Source organism: Salvelinus fontinalis, chromosome 12, assembly GCF_029448725.1.
Source record: "Salvelinus fontinalis isolate EN_2023a chromosome 12, ASM2944872v1, whole genome shotgun sequence".
In the NCBI taxonomy this organism is placed as follows: Eukaryota; Metazoa; Chordata; class Actinopteri; order Salmoniformes; family Salmonidae; genus Salvelinus; species Salvelinus fontinalis.
Genome location: NC_074676.1, coordinates 60,205,069 through 60,217,661, shown reverse-complemented (window position 1 = coordinate 60,217,661; position 12,593 = coordinate 60,205,069). Strand labels below are relative to the sequence as shown.

General features: G+C 43.4%; 1 protein-coding gene across 2 annotated transcripts in view; it reads right to left on the bottom strand.

Moving 5' to 3' along the window:
* Nucleotides 1-234: 234 nt before the first annotated feature.
* Nucleotides 235-12,593, bottom strand: part of LOC129867662 (cyclin-dependent kinase-like 5) — a 177,435-nt gene continuing 165,076 nt past the window's right edge. For both annotated transcript variants that reach the window (XM_055941238.1, XM_055941239.1), the window contains exon 17: nucleotides 235-6,111. In XM_055941238.1, the coding sequence (XP_055797213.1) occupies nucleotides 5,740-6,111 (372 nt within the window). In that variant the 3' untranslated portion in view covers nucleotides 235-5,739. The remainder of the gene's footprint in view (nucleotides 6,112-12,593) is intronic.

Below are 12,593 nucleotides of genomic sequence, written 5' to 3'. Positions count from 1 at the left end.
GCAGGTTTCCATTGACCCAGGTTTATTATGATGAGGATATAGGCAGGTTTCCATTGACCCAGGTTTATTATGATGAGGATATAGGCATGTTTCCATTGACCCAGGTTTATTATGATGAGGATATAGGCAGGCTTCCATTGACCCGGGTTTATTCGACAAAAGCAATGTTGCAAAATTAGTTTGGAAACTGCAGATATAAAATACATCTTCTAAAGATCCACCACATTTGTTCCCTTCAACATCAGTAGATTTTTATTTTGTGTAACTTTATTATTGCGACAAATGATGGCAACAAGTGTTTCTCGAAAAAATGATGATTGCTGAATAGTTTTGAAGGTACGTGGGGCACATGATGTCAACACGACTTTTAACCTCTCCACGTCTCAAGCTGACCACCATCCTTCCTGTTGCCAAGAAGTCTGAGGCGACCTGCTACAATGACTACAGCCCTGTAGCACTAACATCTGTAATCAGGAAGTGCTTTGAGAGGCTGGTCATGGCATACATCAACTCCACCATCCCAGACACACTAGACACACTCCAATTTGCATACTGCCCCAACAGATTCATAAACGACGCAATCTCAATTGTACTCCACACTGCCCTCACCCACCTACTGTAGATAAGAGGAATGTGTGAGAATGCTGTTAATGGACTAGAGCTCAGCATTCAACACCATTGTCACCACCTGCCAGAGCAACAACCTCTCCCTCAACTTCAGTATGACCAAGGAGCTGGACTACAGGAAACGTGCTGTAGTGGAGCGGGTCGAGAGCTTCAAGTTCCTTGGTGTCCAAATCATTAACGACTTAAAATGGTCCACACACACGCATAGTCGTGAAGAAGGCACAACAGTGCCTCTTTCCCCTCAGGACGTTGAAAATGTTTGGCATTTCCCCTCAAATCCTCTAAAAGTTCTACAGCTGTACCATTATTTGCATCTTGACTGACTGCATCACTGCCTGATATGGCAATAGCACCACCCTTGATTGCATGGCGCTACAGAGGGTGGTGCCGACAGCTCAGTACATCACTGGGGCCGAGCTCCCTGCCATCCAGGACCTCTATATCAGGTTGTGTGAAAAGAAGGCCCGGAAAGTCGTTAAAGACTCCAACCACCCAAGCCATAGACTGCTCTCTCTGTTTCTGCACGGCAAGAGGTACCAGTTCATCAAGTCTGATACTAACAGGCTCTTCAACAGCTTCTATCCCCAAGCCATCAGACTGCTAAATAGCTATCTAAATAGCTAACAAAACAGATACACAAACTATCTGAGTTGACCCTTGTATTTTACAGATTTTTGCACACTCACAGGGCCCTAACACACTCACACACATTGTTACTCCAACACCCACACTCACACCCAAGCTGCTGCTCCTGTGTTGATCTTACATCCTGTTGCCTAGTCCCCTTCCCCCATTATTGACAGTTGAAGTCGGAAGTTTACATACACCTTCGCCAAATACATTTAAACTCAGTTTTTCACAATTCCTGACATTTAATCCAAGTAAAAATTCCCTGTTTTAGGTCAGTTAGGATCAACACTTTATTTTAAGAATGTGAAATGTCAGAATAATAGTAGAGAGAATTATTTATTTCAGCTTTTATTTCTTTCATCACATTCCCAGTGGGTCAGAAGTTTACATACACTCAATTAGTATTTGGTAGCATTGCCTTTAATATGTTTAACTTGAGTCAAACGTTTCGGGTAGCCTTCCACAAGCATCCCACAGTAAGTTGGGTGAATTTTGGCCCATTCCTCCTGACAGAGCTGGTGTAACTGAGTCAGGTTTGTAGGCCTCCTTGCTCGCACACGCTTTTTCAGTTCTGCCCACAAATTTTCTATAGGATTGAGGTTAGGGCTTTGTGATGGCCACTCCAATACCTTGACTTTGTTGTCCTTAAGCCCTTTTGCCACAACTTTGGAAGTATGCGGCAGGGTAGCCTAGTGGTTAGAGCGTTGGACTAGTAACCGGAAGGTTGCAAGTTCAAATCCCCGAGCTGACAAGGTACAAATCTGTCGTTCTGCCCCTGAACAGGCAGTTAACCCACTGTTCCTAGGCCGTCATTGAAAATAAGAATTTGTTCTTAACTGACTTGCCTAGTTAAATAAAGGTAAAAAATAAATAAAATAAAAAATAAATAAAAATGCTTGGGGTCATTGTCCATTTGGAAGACCCATTTGCGACCAAGCTTTAACTTCCTGACTGATGTCTTCAGATGTTGCTTCAATATATCCACATAATTTAACCGCCTCATGATGCCATCTATTTTGTGAAGTGCACCAGTCCCTCCTGCAGCAAAGCACCCCCACAACATGATGCTGCCACCCCCGTGCTTCACGGCTGGGATGGTGTTCTTCAGCTTGCAAGCATCTCCCTCCCAAACATAACGATGGTCATTATGGCCAAACAGTTCTATTTTCGTTTCATCAGACCAGAGGACATTTCTCCAAAAAGTACGATCTTTGTCCCCATGTGCAGTTGCAAACCAGTCTGGCTTTTTTATGGTGGTTGTGGAGCAGTGGCTTCTTCCTTGCTGAGCGACCTTTCAGGTTATGTCGATATAGGACTCGTTTTACTGTGGATATAGATACTTTGGTACCTGTTTCCTCCAGCATCTTCACAAGGTCCTTTGCTGTTGTTCTGGGATTGATTTGCACTTTTCTCACCAAAGTACGTTAATCTCTAGGAGACAGAACGCGTCTCCTTCCTGGGCGGTATTTTTATTTATTTTACCGTTATTTTACCAGGTAAGTTGACTGAGAACACGTTCTCATTTGCAGCAACGACCTAGGGAATAGTTACAGGGGAGAGGAGAGGGATGAATGAGCCAATTGTAAACTGGGGATTATTAGGTGACCATGATGGTTTGAGGGCCAGATTGGGAATTTAGCCAGGACACCGGGGTTAACACCCCTACTCTTACGATAAGTGCCATGGGATCTTTAATGACCTCAGAGAGTCAGGACACCCGTTTAACGTCCCATCCGAAAGACGCCACCCTACACAGGGCAGTGTCCCCAATCACTGCCCTGGGGCATTGGGATATTTTTTAGACCAGAGGAAAGAGTGCCTCCTACTGGCCCTCCAACACCACTTCCAGCAGCAACTGGTCTCCCATCCAGGGCCTGACCAGGACCAACCCTGCTTAGCTTCAGAAGCAAGCCAGTAGTGGTATGCTGCTGGCGACATGATGACGGCTGCATGGTCCCATGGTGTTTATACTTGCGTACTATTGTTTGTACAGATGAACGTGGTACCTTCAGGCATTTGGAAATTGCTCCCAAGGATGAACCAGACTTGTGGAGGTCTACAATTGTTTTTCTGAGGTCTTGGCTGATTTATTTTGATATTCCCATGATGTCAAGCAAAGAGGCACTGAGTTTGAAGGTAGGCCTTGAAATACATCCACAGGTACACCTCCAATTGACTCAAATGATGTCAATTAGCCTATCAGAAGCTTCTAAAGCCATGACATTATTTTCTGTAATTTTCCAAGCTGTTTAAAGGCACAGTCAACTTAGTGTATGTAAACTTCTGACCCACTGGAATTGTGATACAGTGAATTATAAGTGAAATAATCTGTCTGTAAACAATTGTTGGAAGAATTACTTGTGTCATGCACAAAATAGATGTCCTAACTGACTTGGCAACAGTATAGTTTGTTAACAAGACATTTGTGGACTGGTTGAACAACGAGTTTTAATGACTCCAACCTAAGTGTCTGTAAACTTCTGACTTCAACTGTATCTACCTCTATCACTCCAGTATCCCTGCACATTGTAAAGATGGTATTGGAACTGACCCTGTATATAGCTTACTTACTTTATCATGTTCTTCTTACTTCTATTTATTGTGTTTTTGTTCTACCTTGTTATTTTTAGTATTACATTGATATCAATTACTGCATTGTTGAGGTTAGAGCTTGCAGGAAAGGCATTTCACTGTACTTGTGCACGTGACATAAAAAAAATTGAAACTAAAGCTCCACTCCACAGTTAATTCTAAACGCCTACTACTTGCTAAATCCATTTTTCAACTATAAAAATAATGTTTCTTTGCAGGACAAGGATTGTCCTGAATTGCTTCGTCTTGCTTTTCTGGTTGGCTGGCAAGTTTCACCATCCATTTATTACAGACCTACAGGAGTGTAAGTTTCACCATGGCGCGGACCGTGGCAATACACTGGCACATTTGAATAATTAGAATATGGCATATATTAGTCAATTATTGCATTCTATCCATGCAGGCTTTCACGGGCTACCTGAGACATGAAAAGATTGGTGGGAGGGCATACAGGCTGTCACCAATTTATTAATGCGCAATTTGCCTAAACGGTAATGGAAACAATTCAACCACTTCTATTTTATGTGAAGTCATTACGTCCAGCTGTTTTTATCGACACAAGATGGAAACTCACCATAGCAGGCAACTGCCACATCTATTTTCTATGTGTCGACACAGGATAATTAAATGGAAACTCACCATAGCAGGCAACTGCCACATCTATTGTATATGTGTCGACACAGGACAATTAAATGGAAACTCACCATAGCAGGCAACTGCCACATCTATTGTCTATGTGTCGACACAGGATAATTAAATGGAAACTCACCATAGCAGGCAACTGCCACATCTATTGTATATGTGTCGACACAGGATAATTAAATGGAAACTCACCATAGCAGGCAACTGCCACATCTATTGTATATGTGTCGACACAGGATAATTAAATGGAAACTCACCATAGCAGGCAACTGCCACATCTATTGTATATGTGTCGACACAGGATAATTAAATGGAAACTCACCATAGCAGGCAACTGCCACATCTATTGTCTATGTGTCGACACAGGATAATTAAATGGAAACTCACCATAGCAGGCAACTGCCACATCTATTGTATATGTGTCGACACAGGATAATTAAATGGAAACTCACCATAGCAGGCAATTGTCGCATCTATTTTCTATGCAAATGCTCTAAATCTCAGCCAAAAAAAATAGTGTATGAAAACATAGCTATTAAGGTGAAGTATTACAGGTGAAATGGTACCACAGGTCACCAGTAGGGGGGGCTGTAGTGTAAGGGACTCTGTACCATGTTGGAATGAAGCCATTTACTTTAACTTACAAAGTATTGTATCAAAAACTTGGGATTTCTCCTGAGACTAGCCCTCTCCTATCAAATGACATCAAACACAAGATTCTCTTGATTGTCAACACAGAACATTGGTTCACTGACTACAGCAATGTATATAAAATCTGATCTGTTTGGAGATGGACAACGCATTGCCGTAACATTGTCCTAAATGCTAAAGCTTTAACCCTCTATAGAGCGTCTTCCACCAGTCTGGCAGGGGACATCAAGAGACAGACTGAATACACAGCACAGACTGACTGATGGGAAGGAAGGGTCTACATTGTAACAATCAAAAAACTCTTAATTTAAACTTCATATATTCTTAAGGAAATATAATGCAAATACTGTGAAATAAAATGTCATATTTCAATTGTGTGCAAGCAGACTCTAACAAGTACACTTTAAATCTTAAATAGCATTTACATATATGATTGATTTGCAATTATTAACTGACAAATATTATAATAATCAGAATGACATAGGTAATATTACAAATTCTATCAAATATGGAAGCTTTAAAAAAGAAACAATGAAGCCGACTGGTCTGGGCAGCAGAGAGAGGTCTGGGGTCAGGTGTCATGGTTAAAGTAGCTCTCTACAGAGCAGTCTCTTTCAGGTCATTGAGATTTGGAATGCGTGAGCGTGAGGGCCGTCCGAACCCATGTCCGTTCTGGCCCCCCTTGCCTTCCCTCCCTCCATGTTGCTCGGGGTAAGGGTTTCCCTCAGCTCTGCCCAGGGCCGAGGTGTGCCAGCTGGACTCCATCTGACCAGGGAGGGGGTAGGCGGCCTGCCTGCTCTTCAGCAGGGGGGTGCTGGAGCCTGCGTGGCTCCGACTGGGACCCTCACTGAAACCCGCTTTAGCCGAGGTGGAGTTGGGCTGGGGCTGGAAGCGGATATCAGACGGGGCCGTTTGATTGGAGGAGGAGGAGAGGTGAAGAAGCTTCCGTAGAGACTTGAGAGGCTGGCTCTGAGGGGTAAGAATACGCAATATAACAAACATATCTGTACAATATATGATACAGTGTAGTTATTTGTCTGTTATGTTTTAGCAACAGATGTTGCCTCAGTATAGTTGTGAAATGCTAGGGTTAGCTGGAGCTCTTGAAATAACTGTTATAACTCTTGAAATAACTGAAATAACTGTCTAAATACAGTTGAAGTCGGAAGTTTACATACACCTTAGCCAAATACATTTAAACTCAGTTTTTCACAATTCCTGACATTTAATCCAAGTAGAAATTCCCTGTCTTAGGTCAGTTAGGATCACCACTTTATTTTAAGAATGTGAAATGTCAGAATAATATTAGAGAGAATGATTTATTTCAGCTTTCATTTCTTTCATCACATTCCCAGTGGGTCAGAAGCTTACATAGACTCAATTAATATTTAGTAACATTGCCTTTAAATTGTTTAACTTGGGTCAAACGTTTCAGGTAGCCTTCCACAAGCTTCCCACAATAAGTTGGGTGAATTTTGGCCCATTCCTCCTGACAGAGCTGGTGTAACTGAGTCAGGTTTGTAGGCCTCCTTGCTCGCACACGCTTTTTCAGTTCTGCCCACAAATTTTCTATAGGATTGAGGTTAGGGCTTTGTGATGGCCACTCCAATACCTTGACTTTGTTGTCCTTAAGCCATTTTGCCACAACTTTGGAAGTATGCTTGGGGTCGTTGTCCATTTGGAAGACCCATTTGCGACCAAGCTTTAACTTCCTGACTGATGTCTTCAGATGTTGCTTCAATATATCCACATAATTTTCCTTCCTCATGATGTCATCTATTTTGTGAAGTGCACCAGTCCCTCCTGCAGCAAAGCACCCCCACAACATGATGCTGCCACCCCCACAACATGATGCTGCCACCCCCACAACATGATGCTGCCACCCCCACAACATGATGCTGCCACCCCCACAACATGATGCTGCCACCCCTACAACATGATGCTGCCAACCCCGTGCTTCACGGCTGGGATGTGTCACGTCCTGACCTTAGTTATCTTTGTTTTCTTTATTATTTTGGTTAGGTCAGGGTGTGACGAGGGTGGTATGTGTGTTTTCTGTCTTGTCTAGGGTTTTTGTATGTCTAGATGTGTGTGTAGTCTAGGCATTATGTAGGTCTATGGTGGCCTAGATTGGTTCCCAATCAGAGGCAGCTGTTTATCGTTGTCTCTGATTGGGGATCCTATTTAGGTTGCCATTTTCCAGTTTGGTTTGTGGGTTATTGTCTATGTGATGTTGCATGTCGGCACTCGTTATATTTAGCTTCACGTTCGATTTGTTATTTTGTATTAGTTTGTTTATTGTTCTTCGTTATCATTAAAGAAGATGTATTCACATCACGCTGCGCTTTGGTCTCCTTCCTACGATGAACGTGACAGGATGCTGTTCTTTGGCTTGCAAGCTTCCCCCTTTTTCCTCCAAACATAACAATGGTCATTATTGCCAAACAGTTCTATTTTTGTTTCATCAGATCAGAGGACATTTCTCCAAAAAGTACGATCTTTGTCCCCATGTGCAGTTGCAAACCATAGTCTGGCTTTTTTTTTGGCGGTTTTGGAGCAGTGGCTTCTTCCTTGCTGAGCGGCCTTTCAGGTTCTGTCGATATAGGACTCATTTTACTGTGGATATAGATACTTTTGTACCTGTTTCCTCCAGCATCTTCAAAAGGTCCTTTGCTGTTGTTCTGGGATTGATTTGCACTTTTCTCACCAAAGTACATTAATCTCTAGGAGACAGAACACATCTCCTTCCTGAGCGGTATGACGGGTGTGTGGTCCCATGGTGTTTATACTTGCGTACTATTGTTTGTACAGATGAACGTGGTACCTTCAGGCGTTTGGAAATTGCTCCCAAGGATGAACCAGACTTGTGAAGGTCTACAATTTTTTTTTCTGAGGTCTTGGCTGACTTCTTTTGATTTTCCCATGATGTCAAGCAAAGAGGAACTGCGTTTGAAGGTAGGCCTTGAAATACATCCACATGTACACCTCCAATTGACTCAAATGATGTCAATTAGCCTATCAGAAGCTTCTAAAGCCATGACATAATTTTCTGGAATTTTCCAAGCTCTTTATAGGCACAGTCAACTTAGTGTATGTAAACTTCTGACCCACTGGAATTGTGATACAGTGAAATAATCTGTCTGTTAACAATTGTTGGAAAAATTACTTGTGTCATGCACAAAGTAGATGTCCTAACCAACTTGCCAAAACTATAGTTTGCGAACAAGACATTGTGGAGTGGTTGAAAAACAAGTTTTAATGACTCCAACCTGAGTGTATATAAACTTCCGACTTCAAATGTAGATGGCTGTTTCCAGAAACACCCACCTACACACCTAACCCTAACCAGAAAACCAACACCCACCTACACACCTAACCCTAACCAGAAAACCAACACCCACCTACACACCTAACCCTAACCAGAAAACCAACACCCACCTACACACCTAACCCTAACCAGAAAACCAACACCCACCTACACACCTAACCCTAACCAGAAAACCAACACCCACCTAGCCCTAACTAGAAAACCAACACCCACCTACACACCAAAACCTAACCAGAAAACCAACACCCACCTACACACCTAACCCTAACCAGAAAACCAACACCCACCTACACACCTAACCCTAACCAGAAAACCAACACCCACCTACACACCTAACCCTAACCAGAAAACCAACACCCACCTAGCCCTAACTAGAAAACCAACACCCACCTACACACCTAACCCTAACCAGAAAACCAACACCCATCTACACACCTAGCAATTAACCAGAAAACCAACACCCACCTAACCCTAACTAGAAAACCAACACTCACCTACACACCTAACCCTAACCAGAAAACCAACACCCATCTACACACCTAACCCTAACCAGAAAACCAACACCCACCTACACACCTAGCAATTAACCAGAAAACCAACACCCACCTAACCCTAACTAGAAAACCAACACCCACCTACACACCTAACCAGAAAACCAACACCCACGTAAACACCTAACCAGAAAACCAACACCCACCTAAACACCTAACTAGAAAACCAACACCCACCTAAACACCTAACTAGAAAACCAACACCCACCTACACACCTAACCCTAACCAGAAAACCAACACCCACCTAAACACCTAACTAGAAAACCAACACCCATCTACACACCTAACCCTAACCAGAAAACCAACACCCACCTACACACCTAGCAATTAACCAGAAAACCAACACCCACCTAACCCTAACCAGGAAACCAACACTCACCTACACACCTAGCATTAACCAGAAAACCAACACCCACCTAACCCTAACCAGAAAACCAACACTCACCTACACACCTAACCCTAACCAGAAAACCAACACCCACCCACACACCTAACCCTAACCAGAAAACCAACACCCACCTACACACCTAACCCTAACCAGCAAACCAACACCCACCTAACCCTAACCAGAAAACCAACACCCACCTACACACCTAACCAGAAAACCAACACCCACCTACACACCTAACCCTAACCAGAAAACCAACACCCACCTAGCCCTAACTAGAAAACCAACACCCACCTACACACCAAAACCTAACCAGAAAACCAACACCCACCTACACACCTAACCAGAAAACCAACACCCACCTACACACCTAGCATTAACCAGAAAACCAACACCCACCTACACACCTAGCATTAACCAGAAAACCAACACCCACCTACACACCTAACCAGAAAACCAACACCCACCTACACACCTAGCATTAACTAGAAAACCAACACCCACCTAACCCTAACCAGAAAACCAACACCCATCTACACACCTAACCCTAACCAGAAAACCAACACCCACCTACACACCTAGCAATTAACCAGAAAACCAACACCCACCTACACACCTAACCAGAAAACCAACACTCACCTAAACACCTAACTAGAAAACCAACACCCACCTAAACACCTAACCAGAAAACCAACACCCACCTAAACACCTAACCAGAAAACCAACACCCACCTAAACACCTAACCAGAAAACCAACACCCACCTAAACACCTAACTAGAAAACCAACACCCACCTAAACACCTAACCAGAAAACCAACACCCACCTAAACACCTAACCAGAAAACCAACACCCACCTAAACACCTAACTAGAAAACCAACACCCACCTACACACCTAACCCTAACCAGAAAACCAACACCCACCCACACACCTAGCCCTAACTAGAAAACCAACACTAACCTACACACCTAACCCTAACCAGAAAACCAACACCCACCTAAACACCTAACTAGAAAACCAACACCCATCTACACACCTAACCCTAACCAGAAAACCAACACCCACCTACACACCAAGCAATTAACCAGAAAACCAACACCCACCTAACCCTAACCAGAAAACCAACACTCACCTACACACCTAGCATTAACCAGAAAACCAACACCCACCTAACCCTAACCAGAAAACCAACACTCACCTACACACCTAACCCTAACCAGAAAACCAACACCCACCTAAACACCTAACCCTAACCAGAAAACCAACACCCACCTACACACCTAACCAGCAAACCAACACCCACCTAACCCTAACCAGAAAACCAACACCCACCTACACACCTAACCAGAAAACCAACACCCACCTAACCCTAACCAGAAAACCAACACCCACCTACACACCTAACCCTAACCAGAAAACCAACACCCACCTACACACCTAACCCTAACCAGAAAACCAACACCCACCTACACACCTAACCCTAACCAGAAAACCAACACCCACCTACACACCTAACCCTAACTAGAAAACCAACACCCACCTAACCCTAACTAGAAAACCAACACCCACCTACACACCTAACCCTAACCAGAAAACCAACACCCACCTAAACACCTAACCCTAACCAGAAAACCAACACCCACCTACACACCTAACCAGCAAACCAACACCCACCTAACCCTAACCAGAAAACCAACACCCACCTACAGTGGCTTGGGAAAGTATTCACCCCCTTTTGCATTTTTCCTATTTTGTTGCCTTACAACCTGGAATTAAAATATACTTTTTGGGGGTTTGTATCATTTGATTTACACAACATGTCTACCACTTTGAAGATGCAAAATATGTTCTATTGTGAAACGAACAAGAAATGACAAAGAAACTGAAAACGTGAGCGCTCATAACTATTCACCCTCCAAAGTCAATACTTTGTAAAGCCACCTTTTACAACAATTACAGCTGCAAGTCCCTTGGAGTATGTCTCCATAAGCTTGGCACATCTAGCCACTGGGATTTTTACCCATTCTTCAAGGCAAAACTGCTCCAGCTCCTTCAAGTTGGATGGGTTCCGCTGGTGTACAGTAATCTTTAAGTCATACCACAGATTCTCAATTGGATTAAGGTCTGGGCTTGACTAGGCCATTCCAAGACATTTAAATGTTTCCCCTTAAACCACTCGAGTGTTGCTTTAGCAGTATGCTTAGGGTCATTGTCCTGCTAGAAGGTGAACCTCCGTCCCAGTCTCAAATCTCTGGAAGACTGAAATGTCCCTCAAAATGTCCTTGTATTTAGAGCCATCCATCATTCCTTTAATTCTGACCAGTTTCCCAGTCCCTGCCGATGAAAAACATCCCCACAGCATGATGCTGCCACCACCATGCTTCACTGTGGGGATGGGGTTCTCGGGGTGATGAGAGGTGTTGGGTTTGCGCCAGACATAGCGTTTTCCTTGATGGCCTAAAAGCTACATTTTAGTCTCATCTGACCAGAGTACCTTCTTCCATATGTTTGGGGAGTCTTCCACATGCCTTTTGGCAAACACCAAATGTGTTTGCTTATTTTCTTCTTCAAGCAATGGCTTTTTTTCTGGCCACTCTTCCGTAAAGCCCAGCTCTGTGGAGTGTATGGCTTAAAGTGGTCCTAATGACAGATACTCCAATCTCCGCTGTGGAGCTTTGCAGCTCCTTCAGGGTTATCTTTGGTCTCTTTGTTACCTCTCTGATTAATGTCTTCCTTTCCTGGTCCGTGAGTTTTGGTGGGCGGCCCTCTCTTGGCAGGTTTGTTTTGGTGCCATATTCTTTCAATTTTTTAATAATGGATTTAATGCTGCTCTGTGTGATGTTCAAAGTTTCTGATATTTTTTTATAACTCAACCCTGAAATGTCCTTCTCCACAACTTTGTCCCTGACCTGTTTGGAGAGCGCCTTGGTCTTTCTGGTGCCGCTTGCTTGGTGGTGCCCCTTGCTTAGCGGTGTTGCAAACTCTGGGGCCTTTCAGGACAGGTGTATAAAAACTGATATCATGTGAACAGGTGTATAAAAACTGAGATCATGTGACAAATTGCACACAGTTGGACTTTACTTAACTAATTATGTGACTTCTGAAGGTAATTAGTTGCACCAGATCGTATTTAGGGGTTCATAGCAAAGGGGGTGAAAACATATGCACGCACCACTTTTCCG